Source organism: Toxotes jaculatrix, chromosome 13, assembly GCF_017976425.1.
Source record: "Toxotes jaculatrix isolate fToxJac2 chromosome 13, fToxJac2.pri, whole genome shotgun sequence".
In the NCBI taxonomy this organism is placed as follows: Eukaryota; Metazoa; Chordata; class Actinopteri; family Toxotidae; genus Toxotes; species Toxotes jaculatrix.
Genome location: NC_054406.1, coordinates 1,545,656 through 1,570,174, shown reverse-complemented (window position 1 = coordinate 1,570,174; position 24,519 = coordinate 1,545,656). Strand labels below are relative to the sequence as shown.

Sequence of the window (24,519 nt, the reverse complement as noted above, 5' to 3'; positions counted from 1 at the left end):
TTCAAGTCTCAGGACTATAAACTCTCCCAGAGCACTGGAGCATGGTGCTGCTGATGCAAAGTGACTCTATGGAAATGCTCTGACTGACTTCAACAGAGACTCAGATCACTGTGATGATGCTGTTTATCAATGGATCAGTCAGTTCCTCACCACATTAATTAGAAATGTGTTGATGCTCTTTTCTCTGTCAACTTGGCAAAATTACAAGGAAGAAATTTAAATTTTGTTAGTCATAAAAATCCCCCAAATTTTGCTGCCAAAAAAATCAACATGACACTGAAACAGAAATTAAAAGAAATAATTTGTAAATTTGATCACCTACCAAAGTATCTTAGACTGAAAATGTGTTTCAGATCAATTTTATTTTAATCAGACTGAATAAATTGAACATTTTATTTCTAATTACTTTCTCTTCTTTCTGTTTTTCATTTTGAGTAAATGTAATAATTTTCAGACATTTAATCATAGAGAGTAAAAGAGTCATTTATTAATTAATCTCAGACGATGATTGACGATGATGAAGAACATTTGATTGTTGTCAGATTATTTGATGTATTTGTTTATGTTTCTGCTGAAATGTACAGTTTAGATTTTGGATCGTTTTCAGAAAAGGTTTGAAATTTTGGACCAAATGTGCTTCTTCTATTTCCAGTGTAGTTTGATATATTTCAGCTCAAACTGTGTGATGATTCTCTCTGTGCTGATTTGCATGAGAGGCTTCTTAAAGGGAAGTGAAACCATGTGTGAGTGAGTGACTGGTGGAGCAGAAAAACCATCTGGCAGAAACTCCTTAAAGGACAAAATCTACTCTCACACAGTAAAGGTGTTTGATTGACAGCTGTGCTCGGTCCCTGTCCTCTAATCTGATTGCTGTCTCCTAGGTGATGTCCGTCCCACCCTGACGGTGCTGCCCCCCTCCCGCGAGGAGCTGCAGCAGGGGAAGGCCACGCTCATGTGCCTGGCCAACAAGGGCTTCCCCTCAGGCTGGAGTCTGGCCTGGAAGGTGGACGGCAGCAGCAGCAGCTTGGATCAGAGCAGGAGCCCCGGGGTGCTGGGGAAGGACGACACCTACAGCTGGAGCAGCACCCTGAGGCTCACTGCAGACCAGTGGACGAAGGCGGGCTCTGTGACCTGTGAGGCCACCCAGGGCTGCCAGGCTCCGGTCTCAGAGACACTGAGGACAGACCAGTGTTCCCAGTCCTGACCTGACTCTCTGAGACTCTGCTACTGGTTTTACTCTGCTCCTGCTCTCTCTTTTCAGCAGTGTCTCTCTCTCCATCTTTTGCTTGCTTGATTCAATAATGATTTTTTTAAGGTTTCTAAAGAATAAAGATTTCACCAAATGAGCAGTTTCCCTGTTTATTATTTAACATTTCACATACCTTGTTTGTTTTGTGCTCTGCACCATATTACTGTTTTATAACCTGGAAGAAGCACAGACAGTTTTACAGAGTTATTCTGCTTTTTTCTACAGTGACATGTTTTTGTAGGGCAGCTCAGTGATTCACCCGTTCATAAATTCAGTTGTGTCCAGATGCTTACATTAATAACTGCTGTGACATTTTTCTGTCTGAACTGAAAACATTTTGCCACGTGTTGTGTTGTTTTGCCATAGAGCTGTAAACCAGTGCTGCTCCCCCTGTGGAGCCATTGTGGTGCTACACTAGTTTTCATGTCACTAACACAAGGTTTCCGCTGATCCTCTGGCACCATCACCAGGTCATCATGTTCATTTTTTCTCAGGGTGTTCCCATCAGCCTCAGCTGGGCTTTGTGTGTTGGCAGGAGTAACGTGTCTGCTGAGGGTCGGGGTGAACCGATGCAGCAAACAGCGGATTGTTTTCTTTTTCCTACGTTTAATCATGATGACAATAATTCCCAACATTAACCAAACAGTTTTAGCTGCTGTTACATCCCCTGGGGGAACAGAACAGCCACATCTCAGAGTAGTGGACAATACAAAATTATTTTTATTTGCTCTCAATTCAGAGAGGGTTCACAACAATGTGGAGGAGGACGAGCCGATGAGGTTGTGCCAAATAAATGAAACCAATCAAACAAAACCAGGCCTGACCGCGCCCTGCCTCTGAAAACCACGAGTGAAATAGTGTAAAGGGTACCCCAGCTTCCCTGTGGTTCTCAGCCTCACTCCACATACCTCCTGTTAACAAACAGTATTTCACAGTGCTGTGAAGTGTGGGCCTTTTATTCTGGTTTCCTGGGTGCAAGCAGCCAGTCACAGGTGAAATACTAATCATGCAGGTGGAACCTAGAGAGCAAACAGGGGAGGAGAGAAAGACCAGGAGGAGAGAGAAGGAAAACCAGGAGAGAAAGAACTTCCAAGTCACTTTACAAGCAGAAATGTCAGCTGTGTTTACTGTTTTGTATCGCCGGAAATGTTTTACTTTTGTCTGATATTTTATAGACTAAACCATTAATTGAGACAATTCCGCTCACTGCTCTCTCGTCTGCTCCTGTCCATCTTTGCTGATGATGTTTTTGAAGAGCGTGAGCAGTGGTCTCTGGCTGTGTTCATCCCAGCTCTTCATGAAGCCACCATAGCGTTTGCTGGCCGGAGGGCCGCTCCAGCGGAAGTGCTTCATCTTGTATGTGCCGTCTTTTTTCTGGTGGACATCTCGCTCCTGCGCCTCTTCTGCCACCTTCTCCTCGTCCTCTGCCGATATCATCTCGCGGGCAAGTTCCCGCCTCCTCATCTCTCCAGGGAAAACCTCAGCTGACTCCTCCTCCTCCAGGCCATTGGAGGTGTAGACCTTGATTGGGCGGCGCTTCCTTCCAACGGGCTTTCCCCAGCGGAAATGCTCCATGGAGTAGGAGCGCTTGGCTTGAGGGTGGGAGGAAGGTAAAAGAGAGAGGGGAGGCAGAGACTCTGGGTCCGACAGAGAAGGAGGTTGGAGATGACCATCGCCCGGGACGACTGACGGCTCAGTGGTAAAGTTGTACCTGCAGATCTGGATACACTCCTACAGGAGACAGAGAAGATGTATTTCAGTGTTTAATGTAATAAGTGAACAGAGGAAGCAGCATCCCAGTCTGTACATACAGCTAATTAAGTTTTATGTTAATGTACTGAAGACGTATTGTCAGTTAGTTATTTACTGGTCAACAACTGCTTGTTGAAGTTTTGAACTGTGCTGCCGTTTAGCAAAGGCCTCCCATAACTGCCCCACAATGCTTTTTTACACCCAGAGTAATCGTGGTTTCCCCCTGTGTGTGTTTCCTGTGTGCTGTTTGTGTGTTACCATCATGCTGCTCCCAGTGTTGACCTCCTGACATCTCCGATGCCCCCAGCACTGATTGACAGCTCCGCTGGCCACGCTCACAACCGTCACAGCCACCAATAGCCAGACAGGACACATTCTCCTGCCGGCCAATCAGAGATGATAACATGTACTGTACATGAAGGGGATTTATTCTGCTGCAGAATTACAAAATAAAAGCCTCTCATCGCGACAGGTACAGTCAGATTCACAAATGAAAATTAATTAATTTTAACAAATACATCACTTTATGATTCTAACATATTCACTTCTTCTTCATCTTCTTTTTATCATTTAGTTTTCTAAAACTTTTCTGATGCACATTTATACGTCTGGCTTATTTCCTTCATTCATGGCTGGCTGTGATGTTTTTTATTTGTAAAAGAATTCAAACAAAGAAAAAACGTTTTTTAAAAACATTAATAGAGAAAAACATTTTTATATGAACAGATAATGAAGATACTCACGACTCGGCCGTTTCTCTTATCGTTCCACCGCTGAACAAAGATTTCTGCTGTTCCTCTGCAGCTTTGTTCCTCCAACTGACCGGCCAGTTTTATACCCTGTCAGCCAAGGACACACACACACACACACACACACACACACAATGACGTTATAACCTGAGATCTCCTCATCATTCTCCCATTCATGCTGGGAAACACACAATGCTGCGTGAAAATCAGTGACATATAATCCCTCCCTCCTCTGCCCACACACACACACACACACACACACACACACACATCATCATCATCATCATCATCATCATCAGATTCTCAGAAAACCTCCTAAACTCTGGAGCCTCACAAGCACAAGCAAACTGTTCAAAAGATAAAAGTGAAGGTTTAATCACCTGATTAATTTAATTCATTTTGTTCCAGACCCTCATGTCCCCTCAGGATGAACTGTAATTTGTAATTTTTATTGTTTTTTTAAAGTCGTACAACTATGAGAACTACAGAGGTAACTGAGATGCTGAACATGGAAAGTGTGCAAGATAAGCAGCGCCACGCTCAAGCTCGGCCCGAGTGCTGCTGGTCTTCACACTCCTGGTTTTACTAAAATAACCTGTAATAAGTCGTAGCTCTGTTTCATCTGTCTGTTTCTCCTTGTGACAACAGCAGGTGGTTTGGAGGAACCACATCATCTTGTCTTTAAACTCTAAAATCAAAATCAAAACTGAAGACAATGGGACAGAAACATGGTGGCACACAACAGAAACACACACACACTCCATGTGGTTTGTTTGACACTTCACATCGTTCTGATGCAGCTGAGTGTTAAATGTCAGCTGACACACGTGGTAGATTAACACCGAAGCGACATGTGATCACAGAGGGGAAACAGAGTCTACAGTTACACACACACTCACCTGCTGCAGCGTCAGTGTGACTAATGATGAATCTGAAGGAGACTGGCTGATCGGGATCAACTTTATTTTTAAAGCTCTGAGTCGACTCTCTGTACCCTCACCTTAAAGGAGCTCTCTGACATTTTGGGAAATCCGCTCATTTGGTTTCTCTTTGAGAGTTTGCAGCTTATTAGTATGTTTTTCTACAAAAATTGGAATTGAGGTGAAAGAGCCAGCTGAGCTCTGTCCATCAGCTCACTGATGAAGAACTCTGACTCCGTCTTTGACTTGTGACTTGGACTTGAGTGGTCTATATTCATTAAAACACATTAGCTGCTTTAATATAAAAAGGAATTCAATCAATGCTTTGGATGTCAAAAGTTTATAAAGTGACTAACGGACCCTGCAGCGCTTCATGTCAGCTTTTCATAGGTTTTCAGTTTTTTTTTTTTTTTTTTTCTGTTTTTCTAATAGAACAAACTGAGCAGCTTCTGAAGGCGGGTAGGTAAATATAAACCCATTAGAGGACTCCTAGCCTTGAACCTCCATTCAATCCATTACCTCCCCTCTCCCCCCACCCCGCCCAACCACAGACACACACACACAAACTCTCTCCAGTTTGTTCAGGAAGAATATGAAGAGGTAATGGGACGATGGAAAGTCATATAACCGGTGACATTAACGACACAGTGTTAGAGCTGGAGGAACTTCATTCACCAGCTCCTGCGATTAAATTCAGTTTGTCTTTCTGTGTTTTTGTGTGAAATGAACAGAAACAACATGTTGCATGTAAAGTTTTCTCCCTGGTCCTGATGTTTACCAAGTACATTTTTCTTTTAAACTTATTTCCTTATTTACTCATTAGCATTGTTGCTCCAGACAACTTTACGGTGTCGGTGTCTGTTGCTGTAACTTGCAGTCACATTACTCTATTCCCAGTGTATGTAATACATTACCAATGGCTGCCAATCTCCTTAAAGGATTATCAAGATAAGATGTCATACCCAGAGCCGAACACACACTCTCACTCACACCCACACACACACACACACACACACACACACACACACACACACACAGTCTGCTGGATATCCTGATACTTTTCCATTGAGGTGAATTCGGTGCCGAGACGCTGGGACATATCAGACGACAGGTAGGAATGAAGCTCAATTGCTTTGTGTGTTTCAACTTAAATATGAACTTCATGTGAACTAATGGAACGTTCCTGTAGGTTTTAATGTTTGAGCTCCTTGGCTGCATTACCAGCTGCGTATTTTTCAAAGCTTATCATCAGTTTTTTAGCTTGTTCGGTTCCCACTGATTACAGCTCATTTCTGTCCTGTTCGCTTTTGTCCAGTGGTATGAAAATACTGGGAATCAGCAATCCCAGTATCTGGGATCTTAAATGTCGGAGAATCCTTGAATGCACCAACAGATTTCATGGATCTGGATTTCCATGAACATTTCTTCTGTTATAGTTTTGTTTTTCCACTGCTGTACTCTCATCTCAGACGTTTCCAGTAAAATGCCCCTGTACTGCGCTGAACTCAGCCAAATCAGCCATGTTTGTTTGTTTTGGGGGTTTTTTGTCTTCATTTACCCAGAATGTAAAGCAAATTTGTTTGTTTTGTGATCTCTTCCACCACCGCTCAGGTGAATGTGAAAACTCTGGGCTTGGCTGAGCTCCTTCACAGAATCCTGGGCTGGGATACGACAGGGTTTGAAGCAGCCCATTATTTCAGCTCTTCCTGATCATGAATTGAAGCCTACAACTCAAACCTAATGCTGGAAGAGGTGTAGACCTGGGACTATAGGCGAGGCGATGACATCGGACTCTGATGTTGGTCCAGTGGTTGAAACCGATTCTACTGGTGAATTAACTTAAAGTTGCTATGGTTGTCAACAACAACCAGGGAGGGCGAGCTACAGATGAAGAATGAAGTGGCAATCTGGTGTACTGGTTTTTGTCTTACTGACCGGCTGGTGTCTGCAGCCGGTCGCTGGTGACTCTGTGTCCTCTGATGAACACTCAGACATCGGCCATGATGAGGACGTACACCCAAACATGTTCAGAGAAACAACTGCAGATGTACTGGACATGAGTACCCAAACAAGCAGGGATGTACCAGACACGAAAATTGAAACAAACTGGGACGTACCGGACATAAACAAGGACAACTATGAAGATGCTGACTGGCATCCTCCTCCCTCCCTCCTGGAAACACACCCCGATCTTTCCCCTGACACCCCACCTGTGATGCGCAGTGGCAACACTGGCGTGGACGACGGCACCAGTGAAGCCTTCAACCAGACTATTGGTTCTTCATCTGCACAGTGTGGTGAGTACAGCAGCCAGCTGACGTCTAGCGGCCAGTGCCGGCTGACGGCGACGCTGCCTCCTGTGGGAACGTCCCAGAAACGCTGCCCAGACATGTTCCGCTGTACGGACGACGTCTCCTATTGGCTGCACGAGAACCAGAACAGAAAGCAGCAGCTGGAGGAGCTGAGGGAGACAATGTCAGAGCTGCAGGAGGAGCTGAGGAACCACCGGCATCGAGTCAAGACCCTGGAGGTACAGGTAGACTGGCTGTTTGCTAGTTTACTACATGTTTATTTAGAGACACAATGAAAGAGAGAACAGAAGCTGTCACCTAGTGTCACATGCCCTCTTATGGAGAAGACAGATGTCAGAACTGAGCTGACTATTACAGTGCCACTATCTGGCAGCAGGTAAAACACAACACCCTCCTTTCTCTGTCTGTCTCTCCCCCTGTTTATCTCTGCCTCTGTTTATCTCTCTGTCTTGACACCCACTAAGTCCTCCTTAACCCTGAATGCTAACTGGATTAGCTGCAGGCTTTTTACCCAGAGAAAATGATCATAAAGTCTTGGTGGAACAGTGCACAGACCACGATTTCCTTCAGATTTGAGCATGTAAATAAAACAATGGACTAAATTCACCTACTTGTGTTGCCTGTAACTTTCCCGTAAGTTTATGTTCAGTTTATTTTACCATGTAAATGAAGCAGTAGCTAAAATCAGACAAAGTGAACACTGGTCTTACCAAGGGGAGACTAATGAGCAGCAGTATCCATTTCAGAGCTGAATCTATAAGAATTAACACCCTGTGCTGTTTGAGGTTCCTTTAAACGGGTTAAAGAACTGAGCAGGCAGAGATAAATTCCCTGTGGATTCTCTCAGCTGCAGCTTCTTTACAGCTTTTTTCCTTTTTAGGGTAAAACTGTTTTCAACAGAACAGCCTGCAGATTCAAACTCTCCTCTCTTCCTCTCTCTTTCTCTCTCTCAGGGTGAAGAAGGCGCTGGTTTAAACTCGACCTTTGACCAGCGGCTGCGCTCCCTGGAGCTGCGTCACGCCAAGGCCGACACGCTGCTCCACGTGCATGCGGCGCTGCTGCACGAGCTGCAGGCGCAGCTCCGCAACCTGTCGGCCGCCGTGCAGCGCGTGAGCCACAGCACGGGCTGCGCGGTCAATGTCATCAGAGCTGCCCCGCCGCTGGGCATGCGAGACACACTGCCACCAGGTACGCATGCGACACACGCAGCGGTGAGGTGCATGCTGCAAAGCTCATTTTAACACAGCCAGAACCAGTTCATACAACAAACCAACAACAACAAACCAACAACAAACCAACAACAACAACAAACCAACAACAAGAACAACAAACACGAGAGGAAGAAGCAGCTACACAGACTCAGTATCTCAGTATTTGACTAGTTTCATTAGTTTTAGTTGAGAGTGTGAGTGTTTCATGATGCTGTGTAAAGCTCTGTCTCTGTCTCTGTCCCCTCAGAAGGACAGTACCTGTCTTTCTGTCCTTCGGACTGTGCGTCTCTGTATCACAATGGTGTTCGTCGTTCTGGTGTTTACACCATTGTCCTGTCACCAGGCGGCTCCCTGCCTGTCTACTGCGACATGGAGACCGAGGGTACGAGACACGATTTCTATATTCACTACATGTATATGTATATGTATGTATATATATTTCTGTGTGTGTGTGTGTGTGTGTGTGTGTGTGTGTGTGTGTGTGTGTGTGTGTGTGTGTGTGTGTGCGCGCACCAGGTGGGGGCTGGACGGTGTTTCAGCGGCGCAGAGACGGCACGGTGAGTTTTAACCGCGGCTGGTCAGAGTACCGCGACGGCTTTGGCGAGCTGCGGGGAGAACACTGGTTGGGAAACCAGCACCTCCATCTGCTGTCCAACCAGGGGCACTACAGCCTCCGCATCGACCTGCAGGACTGGAGCCACGCCCACAGACACGCTCTGTACCACAGCTTCAGGTACACAGGGGGAGAGGCTGCTCCTGTGAGGTGCAAGGCAGGAACATTTGGAAGTCGTAGCGACAGTAACTGGAAGAGGGGAGGCTCAGCGAAGGGCCGCTATACTTTGTTGAGATACTGGTTTCCTTTCCACCTCCTGCAGGATCGAGGATGAGGAGAACCAGTACCGCCTCCATGTGTCTGGTTTCAGTGGAACGGTGGAGGACTCATTCAGTTGGTACCACAACCGGCACGGTTTCAGCACACCGGACACCGGAAACATCTGCGCGGAGATCAGCCACTCCGGCTGGTGGTTTCACCAGTGTTTCTACGCCAACCTCAACGGCGTCTACTACAAGGTAGACAGAATCACGTGTCATCGTGTGTATGTGCTGTTGTGTAAGGATATAAATGTTAATGAGAAGGACAACACTTTGAATTTAAATATACAACATAGCAGGGCTGAACGATTCATCGTTTTCTGATGGAAATTGCGATTTCAGACAACGCGATCAGACAAGTGCTCCTGACTGACCCAGGATCTGCTGTGCCAGCTATTTTACACATACCTGCCGTCTCCCAACCTGCCGAGCTCACCGATCAGAAGCGGCATGCTGCGCGTGCACAGGTCAGGCTAACGCAATCAGTATCACCTGCTCCACCTGCCGCTTCATTAGTGAAATGGCTTCAGCTGGAGCAGAAGCGGAGTTACGGCGTTTAATCCCCAAGAAAAACAGCACGTCGCTCATTTGGTAATATTTCGGGTCTGAGGCCGCAGACGTGCACCGGAAACCGGTACTGTGCAACACCTGTCGCGCAGACAGCATACTTTCCCACTGACCACACCGGAGAGAATGCTGGGATATTTCACTTTTTTAACTTAACACAGTTATGGATATTTGTTTTTCATTACTTTAAGTTAAGACAGTCAAAGATGCTCTTTTAATTCTTCAGTTGTAATAACTGCGATTTGTCAAGGACTTTATAGAATGGTGAAAGTCAAATTGAAATCGCAATTAGATCTTTTCCTAGAATCGTTCAGCCCTACAACATAGGACCAGAGTTTTCGGGGAGGGAGGAGACTGATAATCAGACTAACTTGCTTTTTCATTTAAATTCGTTTAAATGTTTACTGTTGCTGTTTCTCTGGCTCTGGAACAGGAGCCTGTTCTTACACCCACCAACAAAGCTGATTGTTCTTAGTCAGTGGATCGGTTACTTCCACCTAACGGTAAAATCTGACCGTGTGAGGCTGGGGTGGATGAGGCCCTCCGAAAAGTGGAGGATCATCAAATATACATTATTTTTTTTAAACACCATTACGGATGTGTTTAATAAACAGAAGTGTTAAAACACAGGACATTTCATGTAGAAATATTGTCTTTGACCAGGGGGGGCGCTACTCTCTGAAAGCTCAGAATCTGCTCGGGCCGGACGGCATCGTCTGGTTCTCCTGGAAGGATTCAGACTTCTACTCTCTGAAGGCGGCCACCATGATGGTACGACCACGCAACTTCAGGCCACGTTTGTCGCCGTAGCGATGGACTGTGTGTCACTAGTGTAAGTCTGATGCTCAGCTGGCAGCTTCCACGGACTCTAGGAGCTGCTAGAAATATCCACTACAGCACCAAGTATCTATTAATCCGCCACTGAAAATAGTCCCCAAATGCACTGTTTGAGCGACACTGAAAATTGTAAGAGATAACTAAGCCTTTAAATAAAATAAAACATTTGGGACCTGTTTATTGTTGGTTTGTCTTAGGTAGAAACCAATTTTTTCAAAAATTTCGCAGACTGGAGGTCAGATTATATTCACTGTACCTGGTGGTGATTAACTTTAATTGAAACGTACATGATGCTGTGGTCACTTAGCATCAGGACATACTGTGCCTACACATGTTATTCCATTAAGTGCGAGTGGTCTCACACACTTGATCTTACCTGCATGTAAAGGTTGGACACATCTGAAAGTACAGCAGGTGTTCTGACCAAATTAAAGGTCACTGCTTCTTGCTTTGCCTCATCAGTAACATTTTACCCAACGCAGATGTCAGGATAAGCAGGATTTTCAATTGAGTCATCAGGTTGTAATATTTTCCCAAAGCTAGGCATCGGCTGTGGTTGAACATGGCTTCACAGAAAGCAGTGTACCCCACTGTACACAACACACACACAATTTTCATTACACATTTATTGGAACAGTTCCAGGTATTAAGTCATACATCTACAGGAGTTCTCAAAGTCACCAACCTCCAAAAACTACTGAAGAATCACTTTAAATAGAGGGAGGTTGTTTTCTCAGCCGTGCCACGAGCTCAGGTGAATCTCCTCAGGTGTGACTGTGATAACATCCTGAACACACAGGTGGTAACTCATTAAGAGGTCAGATGGTCTTCATGCTGCTGCTGCTGTGGTCGGGATAGTTCCCCGTCATAGTGCAGGGGTGACTGCACCCAGGAGGTGGAGGGTGTTTATGTGGGGCGCTCCCTGGGGCGGGTGACGTACTGCCACCACAGAGGGGGGAGGTCGCCCTCCTTGCGGGCAGGAGGCAGAGCTTCGGTCTTGGGGCCTCCGGCTGGAGTCTCAGCCTGCAGCTGGGCGATCTGGGAGCAGAAGAATCAGAGTTTAATCAGAGTCCAATCAAGAGACAGCGGGGACCTGAGAGAGTTCAACAGGTTGAACTCTGCTGCCACCTGGCGGATTTCACTGAGAGAACACGTGTCCCCTGTTTCTAAAATCTGCTGTGCTGATGGAGATGTTCAAATATCTTTATGACTGGGAAAAGCTATTTTCTTCTTTTAAGGGAAAGTTTATATTCCTGCTGTATGCAGCCCAGCTCACCTCTTTGTCCCAGCTCTGCATTCTCAGCTTCTTCCACTGCTCCCTCTTGGAGAAGTAGTCAGGGTACATGGCCTTCTCCGAGGGGTGCCAGTGATCAAGGACCCACTCTGGGACCTACAGGAACAAAACGGAGTTCAATGCACTGCCCTCACATTTCCCCTGATATGGGAAATCAAATGAAACATCCATATCTATCCCACTTTCCTGATTAATAGTTTCATCAAAACACTGCCCCACCATAAATAAAATAGAAATATCACTGCAATTAAAGAATATTAATAAGGAAACTTTATTGTAGCCTATTGTACAGTACATTCTACAAATTGTTAGTGCTGTCTGCCAACCATTACTTAAAGTTTCAAAAATATGGTGTGCCCCATCACATGAAGCTCTGCCTCACCTTGTAGCACTCATATCTCTCGTAGGAGGTCCCTCCAGGAGAGTCGGGGAAGATGTAAGGCTGAGGATGCTGGTTGGACCAGAACTCCTCCTCTCCTGCCTTCAGCATCATGGTGGCCTTCACCATGTCCTTCTCATCCTTGTTCTCATCAAAGCGAGCCCGCAGCATGCAGGCGTAGAACCGGTATTTGTCTCTATAACGGAAAAGGAAACAACAGCTGATACATCTCTAAAGTCACAACAGACAGTCCTGTATACATCTGTTATGCAAGTATTAACAGTACTCTGCAATATCCTTTCTCATGAGAAAATAACAACTACTACTTTTGAAACTCTCAAATAACCAAATCAAAAGTCCAGTATGGTTCGGGGTGATGTTACGACAGCTGCCTTAACCTTAACTGAGCAATACGATGTGTGACTGTATGAGGCCATATTTCAGGTACATCCGTTCAGACTGTATTTATTGGGCCGTGTAATGAGTCAGGTTTAGATTTTGCTCTGTTTTGATTATTCACTGATTCCGACGCTAGCTGGCGCCCGTTGGATATCTGCATTCACAACGCACCAAAAACCAAAAATAATACTGAGTGAACTGATTAGTCCTTGGCATGGTTATGGGAACGCTCTTGGATGAGAAGTGAATGAACAGGGGGAAATAAATATTTTTGCAGTGGAACAGGCTGACTTCAGAATGAGTGACCTGACTAGCGGCTAGCCTAGCTGTTAGCTTAGCCGAAAAACCGCACATTATTCAGCGGCACCGTTTATTTATTTACTGACTTTTCATCTTCGACCTCAAACGAAGGCAGCTGCTCTTACCTAAAGATGCACCATGACTCGAGGTGTCTCAGTGATTTCTTGTAAAGCCGCAACACTTTCTGCTGGTGAGTCAGATAGGCAGAGGCCATTTTCACCGTCCCCTGTCACCTTCTCTCCAACCAGCGCGGAGGATTCTGGGACTTTGTGGCGTTTAGACGTGACTACCGTAAACGCCCACAAAATGCGCGAAAATATTTCTCTGTACCTAAAAACAAACCATTATTTTCATTCTGTATTGACCTCCTACTGTACATGGCGCTTTCATTCTTTCCACAAATTGGAGAGACAGAGTTTATATGGAGTAAATGTGATGCGTTTAGGGAGGCCCGGGGCTGTGGTAAAAAAAAAAAATCTGGCTCTTTCAGTAATGTGACTTCTCTCACAGTAGTTACGGTATTGTAGCATTATGGGATTGGTGAGAGCTGCATGTGTGGCTCTTTTTAGCAGCATTGCCTCCACAGCCATGGCTCAGCACAAATTCATTGGTAAGACACTCGTGTTCTGTGGCTAAAAACACGTAACGAAGGCAGAGGACGCTGAGGGTCTTTGTCTGCTGCTGCTTGTAGTGAACACACCAGCCTGCACGGTTAGTTAGCACGGGAGCTAATGTGCTAGCTCTGCTGAAAATGACAGCAGAGGCTTGCAGGGAGATGTCAGGTGGTCTGTTTTTGGTTTAGAGCAGTTCACCTCTCCTGATCACAGCTTATACTGGACCACAGCACATTTGGTCAAAAATACTAATAAACGTTTTCAGTTTCACATTAGTTACAAGCAGTTAAGATGAACAAACAATCCACGCAACAACAAGCCCTTGTCATTCAACTGTTAACACAAAATGATGAGAGACTCATGGAGCAGTTAAAGTTTTATAGTGTGCTAAAACAACTGATCGATCAATCGGTAACTACGAAAGTAATTGGCAACAATATTGATAAACCTCAATCAAACTTTTAAGTAATTTATCAAACAAAAATTGATTTTCACCATACTTTCAAAATTCTAGTTTCACCATACTGCATCACACGAGAGCATGTTATTGTTTCCAGCAGTGTTTGGTGACTTAGTGCAGTATCCGTGATGTCCAACCTCTCTCTCTCCAGATATCGGTGTGAACCTGACAGATCCCATGTTCAGAGGACTCTACAGAGGGAAGCAGAAACACGACGGTGAGTGTTTCCTTCAGTGGTATTTTCTTTTGTGGGCTGTCGAGGTGAAGTTTGTCTGAGACCAGCTGTGTTTTTCCGACAGATGACTTCAATCAGATCATCGACAGAGCTCTCAAAACTGGAGTCGAAAAGGTAAGCTGAGTATCAATATCTAAGCCAAGCTGCTGATGTGGCTGTGTAAGTCTTGGGAAAAAAGACGTTCAAACTTTCTTTGAAATGTTTTTTTCACAGTTTATGATCACAGGAGGAAGCCTTGAAGACAGCAAGGAGGCCCTCAAATTAGCTGAGACCAGAGGTACTGGTAACAGTGATGCACACATATTGTGGAACAAAGTGCGACTAAATGGTTCTTGGCTGATTTATTCAACATGCTCCCTTCTTTTACAGAGGAGTTCTACTGCACGGTTGGCTGCCATCCCACCCGCTGCAGTGAGTTTGAGCAGAATGGAGAATCCCAGTACTTCTCTGGTCTGAGGGAACTGGCATCAGCACACAGAGGAAAGGTTGTGGCCATCGGAGAGTGTGGACTGGGTGTGTACTGTCAATAGTGCTGCATTTGTGTAGAGTATGTATATATAAAAACACTGTCAAAAGACAGTCATTAAAATAGAAATAATAATATTCATCCAAAAGAAATGAGTCACTGATGACTCATTGTTTTCTCCTCTCTCTTTTCTCCTTGTTCCAGATTTTGACAGGTTGGAGTTTTGCCCAAAAGACACTCAGCTCAAGTAAGTTTATCCTCTCAGTGGCCAGTGTATTATTTACACTGAGCTAAAACACCTGCAGCCTCATAACAGTCCTGCATTTTCAACACAAACTGAAAGTAATAGCCTTCATGAAGGGAGGATTAAATGTCTTTTCATCCCAGAGTCACAGCCTTTTTTTGTTGATTAGATGCTTGATTATTCATTCTGTTCAAACATTAATAGGAAATAAAAAGAATTGTCTCTTCCGTCTGTTGCAGATACTTTGAGAAGCAGTTTGACCTGGCAGAGGAAACCAAGTTGCCCATGTTCCTCCACTGCAGAAACTCCCATCAGGAGTTCATTGGTAGGTCTGTGCACCAAAGACCTGTCTGGTTCAGGAGGGGATTTTTTTAGACAAATCATTTTACGGTTTCTTTGTCTCCGTTTTGACAGACATCATGAAGAGAAATCGAGACCGATGTGTTGGAGGAGTGGTGAGGACATTTGTTTGAGGACACTGCGTACTGTCCATTTGGTAGAAAGTACACAGTGAAGTAGCTCACTTTATTATTTTGTTTTGTTTTACCGGCCTCTGTAATTAACATGCATTTCTTCTGTGCTGTGTGTATCTCCTCCATTTCTGTTGTACATTGCAGTCTGCAAAGAGTCTACACCTTAATAAATATATTAGAGATAAAGATGGAAAATCAAAGCAGGACTCAGCTGACCACCTTTCATTTTCTCTCTCAGGTCCACTCGTTTGATGGGACCACAGAGGACGCTGCTGCCCTCATTGACCTGGACCTCTATATTGGAATAAATGGATGGTGAGAGGATTTTCAAATTTGATGTAGATTTTTTAAAAGATCATTTCATTTTGAAACTGCACTCTAAAAATACTGCAAGTTAAACTGTGTTTGTTGTTACTTCTTTTTTTTCAGTTCTTTGAAAACAGAAGCCAATATTGAAGCTATGAAGTCGATTCCCACTGAAAGGCTCATGATAGAAACAGGTGAGTCGCAAGCAGTTCATTGTGATAAAGAAGGCATTTAGCAAAATGTGCATTAATTGATGACAGAATGAACCTTGTTAATCCCATAAAGTTCCCAGGCTTCTTGTTTAATAGATCTTGAGATGTTCGATTCGATTTAGAGTTTTCAGCATGTCACTGAATCTGTGTCACAGTTTTTTTAAATCCAAGATAAAATATTTTGTCATTAAATAAATTTAAATAAATTTAAGAAATTCTAAATGCTGTTAGTGTGGTTATTACACTTTCATATGGGATTTACTTATGATCTAATGCCTGGCTGTTCCTTCCCAGATGCTCCGTGGTGTGGTGTGAAGAACACTCACGCAGGCTCCAAATATATTAAAACTACATTTCCCACAAAGAAGAAATGGGAGGTGGGACACTGTCTAAAAGACAGGAATGAGCCCTGTCACATCATGTGAGTAATGTTAGGGTGAAGTAAGAGGGTAAAAGTTTTTCAGAACTCTTTGGATAAATTCATCAGTTTACAAGCAGGTAAACCTCAATCAGACAGACACTGAATGAAAGCATGAATGAACTGTGACACATTTCACTTTTTTCTCTTCCAGACAAGTTTTGGAGGTGATGGCAGCAGCAAGGGAAGAGGATCCTGTGGAGCTGTGTAACACAATCTACAGCAACACCATCAAAGTCTTCTTCAGCTCGAGCTGATGATAGACCAGATTAAATCTTCATGATATGGCCTTATTTTACTGTTTGAGCTGATTAAGTCTTCTTGTGTGTGTGCATGTGCATGTATGTGTGAGTGAATGAGAGGTCCAGGGTTAAAACTCTCCCCATGCCTATTTTGAAAATTCAAATAACTTCCTATAATATCTGTCTTCTTATACATTAAAGAATTAAACATGTCACATTTTTTTTCCTAATGTTGAAATATTTGTGGATAAATGGACAATTCAGTTAATACAAAATAAACTGATTACAGTTTTGATGCTAGTAGAAATGCTAATAGAGAATATGAGAAATTACTTTCCAGCTCTGGATGGAAATTACAAAAAGACATGAAAGAAACAAAGGAAAACAAAAGATCTGTACTTTTTAAAATAATATTTACCTATGTAGATTTTGGATTTTTTTTTTTTTTTTTGGTAACGTCGGTAGCCACACCCTCTGACGCCGGAAGTTGCGTCATCTTACGTCGGAACAGCCTAGCAACTTCTGCTGTCTTCCCAAAGCAACCGAAGCAGCAGCGAATGTCCGGTTCTCAGGCGTCTCGACAGACTTGCTGATACCAGACCGCGGAGGTTCTGAGGAGAACCCTGTAGAGAAACGGCCGGGGGCGATAAGACCTTCGATGGGAGCAGCCCGACGTTAAACAGAGGAAGAAGAAGAAGCAACAGGAGGTTGAGCTGCGCGGACATGGCGGACGGCAGCAGGTCGCCAGCTATCAAATAAACGCCAGGGAAAGCGAAACCGAAGTCGAGAGGAGGCTGCGGGAGGACCTTAACTTATTTTAATGTTACATGGATAGTCGGGGCTCCCCGAGACTGTAGGCGCCCCGACAGAAGCCGCATGGCGTCCACTCAAGCCCGGATAGGCCAGCAGGCCTTAGCGGTGCTGGATGTGGCTCTGCGAGTTCCCTGTATCTTTATTATCGACGCCATTTTTAACTCTTACTATGACCCTGGTTCGGGATGGGCCGGGGCGATGGGGAAGGTGTTGGTCAGAGTCATGGGTAAGCATTTAAACGTTTTTAGAGTCCAGAGCAGGAACCTTCAGATTGTGTCAACAAACTGGGAGCTAGCTACCCGAGGCAGGGTCAGCCGTGTGGAGCTCTGTCACCTGTCAGACCGACTAAAGCCGATTTAGATCCCGGCAGTAACATCAATACAAGTCAGATCCGTCTGACACAGTGGCTGAATAGTTTGTCTCAGTCTGGACTCGATAAATACCGAAATAACCTGCTAATGTCAGGTGTTTTGTCAGTTTCTGTGTCTCTGTCGGACTAGTGTCTTTTCTGAACATCGGTCTGAAGCAAGTCCGCAGAGCATGGAATTACTGAAGCTACTAGCTGACTAATCGATTACACGATTGATCTAAAAAATAATCAGGTACTGTTGTGGTAATCGAATTATGGTCATTTTCCAAGAAAGAAGTTGTGAACAAGAAAGCTAAATATCTGCAGGTTTCAGCCTCTCAAAAGAGAAAATTTACTGCTCAGATCATTTTAAACTGAATATTTGGGATTTCTCTATTTTATTTCTATTTATTTCACCTCCAATATATAGAACAATGGCGTTTTTTAATTATTATTGTTGTAGAATTCCATAATTTCCACATTATATTTCCTCTGAGACATCACAATAGACAAATGCTGGTGTGGTCTTACTTCACGTTCATTTAGACTTTGTCTTTGTGACAGTTCTGGCTTGTTCCATATGAAAAATTATGAATGACGTCAAATTCAAATGCTGAGTTTGCATATTGTGCAGCCTGATGTACGGTTACAAACAGGGATGTTTACACCTGAACACCTCATTTGTATAAATTAGTATTGTTATCACATAGTCTATGACATGACATGTTTGGACCATTTGACAGGCACAGTTGAACCTTTTTAAAGATGTGAAGCTAGTCTACATTTACGAGCTGTTTTTATTCTGCTCTGTGGAGCGTTCAGTCATTTGCAGAAAAAGCTGTTTACAGATAAACAACAAGCAGATTACATAACTTCTGGTCTGTACAGTCTGTAGACCTTCGACCAGCTCAGGCACTTTGAAAGTCCTCTTGCTGTTAGCCAAGAGTTTGGAGAGGCAGAGGGCCAAATAAGGTGCCTTTAAAGTGGGCCAGCCAGCAGTGGAGTCTCATGTTTCTCCAGTCCACTATTCTGTATGTTTTGTACCAGCAGTTGAATCCAATGTAATGCCACGTTTACCTGGAAATAAAGAATAAGAAAGAATAATAAGTGCCCAAAAGTGATTCAAACCAGAATGTGACAAGACAACCACCGAGACCCCTTTAACAACAAAGTTCAGGAGCCTAAATCAATGTAGTCTTTGAACTCTCAGCAAAGCTGATCCAGTGTTAACACTGTCCTTGACCAAAGCTTCTCAGTTAGAAATAAGCATTGTCAGGGGCCTAAGGTCAATGTGACAGTGTATGCAAGGGATATGGAAAGTGTCACGTGATAATGAGACAATGCACTCCAGTGCACTAACTTTAACTATACGTCAAAGTACATTTATTAGGTTGGATTTTGAAGTCTTCACTAACTGTTCAGGCATCACTAACTGTTTTTGCTGCTATCAAGATTAAAACATGAAACAGTTCTTCTGTTCTGTAAAGCCCTGCGCACATGTTTAGATAAGTCTACACATAAATAAACAAGGTATTTTGTTCTTGTTAGATCATTGCATCAGTTTATTATCAGTTTTGCTAACTGTGTCTCTGTTGTGTCCCAGGTGTCCTCATCTCAAGTGTGGTGCTGCTGCTCTCCCAGAAAGCCTTGTTCAAGTTCTACACTCTGTTCTTTGCTGTTCTCCTCGGCATGGCGGCGGTCCTCATCAACTACTACGCCACCTCCCACATAGATTTCTACAGCGCCTACTACAAAGCAGCGTTGGGGTTCAGGTTGCTGCCCAGGAACGGGCCAACGCTGTGGCTGGGCATGGCTGCGGTCCAGCTCGTTTTCGGTGTGGGCTACGTGTTCCTGCTCAACCTCCAGTCGGTGTTTGCCGCGCTGGTGGTTCTGGACATCATGATCCCTCTGTGGGGGCTGATGATTGAGCTGCCTGCAGACGTCAGGCAGCTTGTGGCCGTGTTCTCGGGCCTGGCGCTGGCTCTCAACACGGCCGTGTGCCTCGCCATGAGGCTCAAATGGTTCTACTATTCGTGTCGGTACGTCTACCTGCTCGTACGGCACATGTACAGGATCTACGGACTTCAGCTGCTGCTAGAGGACACATGGAAGAGGATTAGGTTCCCTGATGTGTTGCGGGTGTTCTGGCTGACCCGGGTCACCGCCCAGGCGCTGATCCTGGTCTATGTGGTGCGGGCGGTGAGGAGGGAGAGCGGGGATGCCACAGGTGGCGCCACAGACGGGGGCTCCGACTCACAGGTAAGAGCAGTTGTTATGCTATTGCTGATTTTTACAAATGTTTAAATAAACTTCGACTACATGCAGGTAGAGTCAAAAGAAATGCATAGTCTGAAAGTAAAGAGTGAAGTGAGTGACGTGTTACTGTGCGGCTGCTGCTCTCAGGGTTATCTGCTGAGCTGGGACGTGTTCTGGGATCTGACGAGTAACCTGATCATCTCCGGCTGTGACTCCACGCTCACCGTGCTGGGGATGAGCGCGGTCATCTCCTCCGTTGCACATTACCTCGGCCTCAGCATCCTGGCCTTCATAGGTACGACTGAGTCTGTGTATTACATATGTGTACACACCTTTGTTGTCCGTACACACTCACTGTGAAAATGTGCCTAAAGCCCAGTGTTTTTGTCTTGGGTTTGTCTCTTCAGGTTCGACAGAGGAGGAGGACAAGCGTTTAGGCTTCGTGGCTCCTGTTCTGTTCTTCATCCTGGCTCTGCAGACCGGCCTCAGCAGCCTGGACCCAGAGGAACGCCTGGTATGTCCCTGCAGGACTGACGCTTCCCGCTCCTCAGTTATTGACAGATTGTACTGTACACAGCTGTCAGCAGTGATGGATGTTTGACTTTATGTGCCCTCCCAACCACCATTAACAAACATCCCTTTGAAGCGTTGATACACTGGAAAGAACATTAGCAATACTGCTTTTATATTTTGTGTAATTACGTAAATGAGTCAGTAACTGAGAACTTCTCTAAAACATTAATCCAAAGGTTCGTCTGAGCCGGAACATGTGCCTTCTGCTGACGGCCATCCTACACTTCATCCACGGCATGACCGACCCTGTCCTGATGTCCCTCAGCGCCTCCCACGTCTCCTCTTTTCGCCGCCATTTCCCTGTCCTGCTGGTGTCCCTGGCGCTCTTTGTGCTCCCTGTGGCACTCAGCTACGCCCTCTGGCACCACTACGCCCTCAACACCTGGCTCTTTGCCGTCACTGCCTTCTGTGTGGAGCTCTGTCTGAAGGTGAGGGTGGAGACTTCACGCTCAGATACTTCCTGTTAGGTCTCATCAGTCTGTGTATTCCACGACTTTCCTCTGTGCAACATACATGTAACTCGTTCCCTCCGTCTCCCGCTCCAGGTGGTGGTGTCACTGACGGTCTATGGCCTCTTCATGGCTGATGGCTTCTCCAACGTCCTGTGGGAGAAGCTGGACGACTACGTCTACTACGTGCGCTCCACAGGCAACATCATCGAGTTCCTGTTCGGCGTCATCATGTTCGGAAACGGGGCCTACACCATGATGTTTGAGTCGGGCAGCAAGATCCGCGCCTGCATGATGTGCCTGCACGCCTACTTCAACATCTACCTGCAGGCCAAGAATGGCTGGAAGACCTTCATCAACCGGCGCACAGCTGTCAAGAAAATCAACTCCCTGCCGGAGATGCGCGGAGACCAGCTGAGAGACATCGAGGACGTGTGCGCCATCTGTTACCAGGACTTTGCAACCTCGGCCCGCATCACGCCCTGCCACCATTATTTCCACGCGCTGTGCCTGAGGAAGTGGCTCTACATCCAGGACACATGCCCCATGTGCCACCAGAGAGTTTACGTTGAGGAGGAGAGCCGAGACAGAGCCGCCTTCTCCAATAACAACGGGGGCTACGCAGCGCCGCAGGACGCCGCTGCCGCGGCCCCACCCGCACCGGGTGAAAACCAGCACGGGCAGCCGCCCGCCGAGCTGCCGGCCAATGGAGCGGCGGCTGGCGCGCAGGCCGCAGGAGGACAAGGGGAGCTCAACAATGAGCTGCTGGAGGACAACGACAGCATAGAGTATGACGAAGATGAGTGGGGGACTCAAAATGGCAGCACGCCAATAGAAGAAGACTATATCAATGACGACACTGACTCCACCGAGGACTGACAAGAGAAAATCTATAGAAAGAAATACATATATCTTTATTATATTTAAGTTAAAAAAGAATTATAAAACACAACTTTAGCATCTTAATTTGTTCTTGAAAAAATGTCAGGGATGTCATTTCTCCTTTTTCTTGTTAGTTTCTTTTCGTTTGATTCTTGAGTTTGGGTTTTATTCTATAAGGGCTCGGGGGAAGAGTAACTGCTGCTCTCATTGTATGTGTCGAGTGTGTGTGTGTGTGTGTGTGTGTGTGTGTGTGTTAGGGCTGCATGATGTAGACCAAATACTCATGTTTGTTTTTGTTTTTTTTCCACTTTATCCAGAAAGTATTAGAGAGATCCTGATGTGAATCTTGCCATGTGGACACAGCTGCCTGTGCACCTTTTATTTCTCAACGCCTCAAACCTGATACACATCACTAAATTAAAATATCTGACTTCCTGCTCAGCACAGATCTGCCTTGTTGAGCAAACTGTGGAAATGTTTTTCTCTTAGGAAAAGAAGAAGCTACATCTAAGCCACATCATGACTTTGTTTAGATTTTGTCACATATGCAGCCCTAATGTGTGTGTGTGTGTGTGTGTGTGTGTGTGTGTCTGCCGACGTGTAATGTGCTTAGACGATGTCTTAAAGATGCAGTTCTTGCTGTGTATAATTGGGGAAGTGCTGCAGTGTTTTAGTTTGTTAAGGACAAAACTGTGAAGCGACTATAAACAAGTTCAAGCGTGAGTCGGTCTGCAGGTCAGGATTTGAGAGTTTGTAGGAAGACAGAGGTTTGAGGTTTGAAACCCGCTGTCACTACAACTCCAGCTGTTTTGGCAGATTCCTAAGAATCTGAGAATATATTTCATCAGTCATCTTTTTGGCCAGCAGGCTTCAGCAGGGGTAGTTTTTTTGTCAGCGTTTTGTGCACTCAGAACATTGGTCGCTCTCGTTCTCAGTTGCTCTCAGACGTTTTATCTTTGTGAACCAGCCGTGAGTACAGTCAAACCCTGACCTGTAGATCAATCACAGCTCGAGTCTCTGGTCCTCTCGTTCAACATTTTTGTCCTTAATGAACTTGAAGAGGACACTGGTGAACTTGTTCAGAGAGAGAATGAAGGCAGGAGAGTGAAGCAGTTTTCTATCAACTCTGCACCAACCAGAGAAAAACGGAGGTGTGTCTGATTAAAAAGTGACTTGCTACTGTAATCACTGATATACCTCTATCATTACTTACTACTGGTCCCTTGTGTGACCTTGCTTACATTTGTGTACGTTATTGTACATATAATAAAACAAACACGTGCACACTTTCTCCCTTAGAATAAGAGAAGCATTTGTTTTCAAATTATTTCTTTTTCAGTGATGCTACTTTCCACCTTTCCCGTCACAGAAATCAGTATTAAGTTTGGCTAAATTCTTGTTTCAGACCCAGAAATTATTGTTTGTAATAAGAGAGCTGATATGGAGTCGTAGTGGAAGTCACACTTTAAGAGCTGTATTCCCAAAACATGCGAAAATGTATTGGGTTAATTGACTATTTCGCTGTGTTCCTCTGTAATTGTCACAGAAATACTGTATGAAAAGGTGCCGGATGTTTTGTCTGTCAGGGACTTAAAGGAAAAAAAAGTACCATAAATAGTTTTATGTGTCAGCTGTTAGTCACAGATGTCATTCAGTAAATGCACTTTTTGGTTTCTAATCACTGGCACAGGCTGGAGCTGTCTCTTTCTGTCCAGCCACCAATGACTGCACCTTTCTGAAGGCTCAAACGGTGTTTCTGGTCTCAGGGTCCTGCTGCGGGGCTGGAAGAGTACTTTCAAAACAATGAAAAATTTCCAGGCCTTGGAAAAAAAAACAAACAAACTGAAGGAGCTGCAGAAAGGTCTGGAAAAGTACAAACATCTTTTGTTGTAGTAAGCATACGACTGTCTGTGAAGTTGCAAAGACACTGTCATTTCACACAGTTTGTGGTATTTGTTGTAACGTTGAGCGACAACAAGCAGTTGCTCAGTTGTGTTTCCCAGCAGCAGATGTCCTACTGAACACTGATCCAAACTCTTTAACTACTGGCACGAAATGAAGCCTCAGAAAATGTCACGTCTTCGTCTTTCTTGACAGTACAGCTCGGCCAACACACACAGCCCTCAGAGACTATAGAGATCCGCATTGTCAATTTGTATTAAAAAGCTTTCAAGCACAACTCCTGAGTATTACACTGTTTAGACTTCCACAGCCTGAACGTCTTAAGGGTTTGACTACAAACCCATGTTCATTACTGTTGTAATTACTGGTCGCAGAAAATAAGCTGCAAGGAATAATGCATTATGTTTAATGAGGAAGAGATGGGGTCTAATTTGATTAGAAAACTGTGCTTTTTGACACGTGTCAGCTATGAAGGACTTTGATTATTAGGCTGATTGTTCTGAAAGCTTTTCAAAAGGTAAAAGCTGTTCATTTTGCCTTTTGTTTTAAAAAGAGATTTATGTAAATAAAATCCTCTTTGATATGGAGTTTGGACTGTATCTCAGACTACTGACACCACCTTTCAGCTACTCTGTCAAGCACTCATTCAGTACACACAACTATTCAGCACAGAAATCCATAGTAAAACCAATGATCGTACGAGCACACGCTCCAGTGTGAGGAGTTGCAGTTGAGTTGCTGAACCAGTAGGTGGCGCTGCTTTACCATTTTGAATTTCTCACT

General features: G+C 44.8%; 5 protein-coding genes and 1 gene segment (V, D, J or C); 4 read left to right on the top strand and 2 right to left on the bottom strand.

The window, feature by feature from the left end:
• Positions 1–739: 739 nt before the first annotated feature.
• Positions 740–1,246, top strand: LOC121192142. The segment is given in 2 exon segments: positions 740–743; positions 882–1,246. Coding segments are annotated over 2 exon segments (327 nt in total).
• A 645-nt stretch (positions 1,247–1,891) lies between these two features.
• On the bottom strand, positions 1,892–7,920 carry LOC121192296 (pro-opiomelanocortin-like). Its single transcript, XM_041053908.1, has 4 exons — positions 7,693–7,920; positions 3,745–3,840; positions 3,260–3,380; positions 1,892–2,980 (listed from the first exon to the last, which is right to left on the bottom strand). Exons 3-4 carry the CDS (start codon positions 3,374–3,376, stop codon positions 2,453–2,455), a joined length of 645 nt encoding a protein of 214 aa, XP_040909842.1. The 5' UTR covers positions 3,377–3,380; positions 3,745–3,840; positions 7,693–7,920; the 3' UTR covers positions 1,892–2,452.
• On the top strand, positions 6,565–10,638 carry LOC121192295 (fibrinogen C domain-containing protein 1-like). The gene is made up of 6 exons (XM_041053907.1): positions 6,565–7,200; positions 7,936–8,170; positions 8,441–8,575; positions 8,710–8,926; positions 9,069–9,264; positions 10,297–10,638. Exons 1-6 carry the CDS (start codon positions 6,565–6,567, stop codon positions 10,441–10,443), a joined length of 1,566 nt encoding a protein of 521 aa, XP_040909841.1. The 3' UTR covers positions 10,444–10,638.
• Positions 10,639–11,083: 445 nt separating this feature from the next.
• On the bottom strand, positions 11,084–13,099 carry ndufb9 (NADH:ubiquinone oxidoreductase subunit B9). Its single transcript, XM_041053909.1, has 4 exons — positions 12,968–13,099; positions 12,147–12,339; positions 11,747–11,860; positions 11,084–11,508 (listed from the first exon to the last, which is right to left on the bottom strand). The coding sequence occupies exons 1-4, from the start codon at positions 13,054–13,056 to the stop codon at positions 11,377–11,379; spliced, it is 528 nt and encodes a 175-aa protein (XP_040909843.1). The 5' UTR covers positions 13,057–13,099; the 3' UTR covers positions 11,084–11,376.
• Positions 13,100–13,373: 274 nt separating this feature from the next.
• tatdn1 (TatD DNase domain containing 1) lies at positions 13,374–16,746 on the top strand. 2 transcript variants are annotated; one of them, XM_041053616.1, is made up of 12 exons: positions 13,374–13,452; positions 14,068–14,133; positions 14,216–14,265; positions 14,365–14,428; positions 14,521–14,664; positions 14,822–14,864; positions 15,101–15,186; positions 15,276–15,316; positions 15,573–15,649; positions 15,764–15,834; positions 16,147–16,273; positions 16,425–16,746. In XM_041053616.1, the coding sequence occupies exons 1-12, from the start codon at positions 13,374–13,376 to the stop codon at positions 16,525–16,527; spliced, it is 951 nt and encodes a 316-aa protein (XP_040909550.1). In that variant the 3' UTR covers positions 16,528–16,746. The 2 variants fall into 2 exon arrangements, with proteins under 2 accessions (XP_040909550.1, XP_040909551.1); XM_041053617.1 differs by lacking the exon at positions 13,374–13,452 and adding an exon at positions 13,492–13,553.
• Positions 16,747–17,028: 282 nt separating this feature from the next.
• On the top strand, positions 17,029–24,317 carry rnf139 (ring finger protein 139). Its single transcript, XM_041053643.1, has 6 exons — positions 17,029–17,551; positions 19,278–19,933; positions 20,078–20,225; positions 20,338–20,444; positions 20,680–20,931; positions 21,049–24,317. Exons 1-6 carry the CDS (start codon positions 17,389–17,391, stop codon positions 21,829–21,831), a joined length of 2,109 nt encoding a protein of 702 aa, XP_040909577.1. The 5' UTR covers positions 17,029–17,388; the 3' UTR covers positions 21,832–24,317.
• Positions 24,318–24,519: the final 202 nt, after the last annotated feature.

What these genes read in the sequence shown, in the direction of transcription:
- LOC121192296 (XM_041053908.1), bottom strand. Translation starts at nt 3,376, where the DNA reads ATGTGTCCTGTCTGGCTATTGGTGGCTGTGACGGTTGTGAGCGTGGCC. An exon ending in ACACTGGGAGCAGCATGATG is followed by an intron (nt 2,981 to 3,259) that starts GTAACACACAAA and finishes TGTCTCCTGTAG; the next exon opens with GAGTGTATCCAGATCTGCAG.
- LOC121192295 (XM_041053907.1), top strand. Translation starts at nt 6,565, where the DNA reads ATGAAGTGGCAATCTGGTGTACTGGTTTTTGTCTTACTGACCGGCTGG. An exon ending in ATCGAGTCAAGACCCTGGAG is followed by an intron (nt 7,201 to 7,935) that starts GTACAGGTAGAC and finishes TCTCTCTCTCAG; the next exon opens with GGTGAAGAAGGCGCTGGTTT. An exon ending in GCGAGACACACTGCCACCAG is followed by an intron (nt 8,171 to 8,440) that starts GTACGCATGCGA and finishes CTGTCCCCTCAG; the next exon opens with AAGGACAGTACCTGTCTTTC.
- ndufb9 (XM_041053909.1), bottom strand. Translation starts at nt 13,056, where the DNA reads ATGGCCTCTGCCTATCTGACTCACCAGCAGAAAGTGTTGCGGCTTTAC. An exon ending in GAGTCATGGTGCATCTTTAG is followed by an intron (nt 12,340 to 12,967) that starts GTAAGAGCAGCT and finishes TTTCCGTTATAG; the next exon opens with AGACAAATACCGGTTCTACG. An exon ending in AGAGATATGAGTGCTACAAG is followed by an intron (nt 11,861 to 12,146) that starts GTGAGGCAGAGC and finishes TTGTTCCTGTAG; the next exon opens with GTCCCAGAGTGGGTCCTTGA.
- tatdn1 (XM_041053616.1), top strand. Translation starts at nt 13,374, where the DNA reads ATGGGATTGGTGAGAGCTGCATGTGTGGCTCTTTTTAGCAGCATTGCC. An exon ending in TCAAAACTGGAGTCGAAAAG is followed by an intron (nt 14,266 to 14,364) that starts GTAAGCTGAGTA and finishes TTTTTTTCACAG; the next exon opens with TTTATGATCACAGGAGGAAG. An exon ending in AAGGCTCATGATAGAAACAG is followed by an intron (nt 15,835 to 16,146) that starts GTGAGTCGCAAG and finishes GTTCCTTCCCAG; the next exon opens with ATGCTCCGTGGTGTGGTGTG.
- rnf139 (XM_041053643.1), top strand. Translation starts at nt 17,389, where the DNA reads ATGGCGTCCACTCAAGCCCGGATAGGCCAGCAGGCCTTAGCGGTGCTG. An exon ending in TGGACCCAGAGGAACGCCTG is followed by an intron (nt 20,445 to 20,679) that starts GTATGTCCCTGC and finishes ATTAATCCAAAG; the next exon opens with GTTCGTCTGAGCCGGAACAT. An exon ending in GTGTGGAGCTCTGTCTGAAG is followed by an intron (nt 20,932 to 21,048) that starts GTGAGGGTGGAG and finishes CTCCCGCTCCAG; the next exon opens with GTGGTGGTGTCACTGACGGT.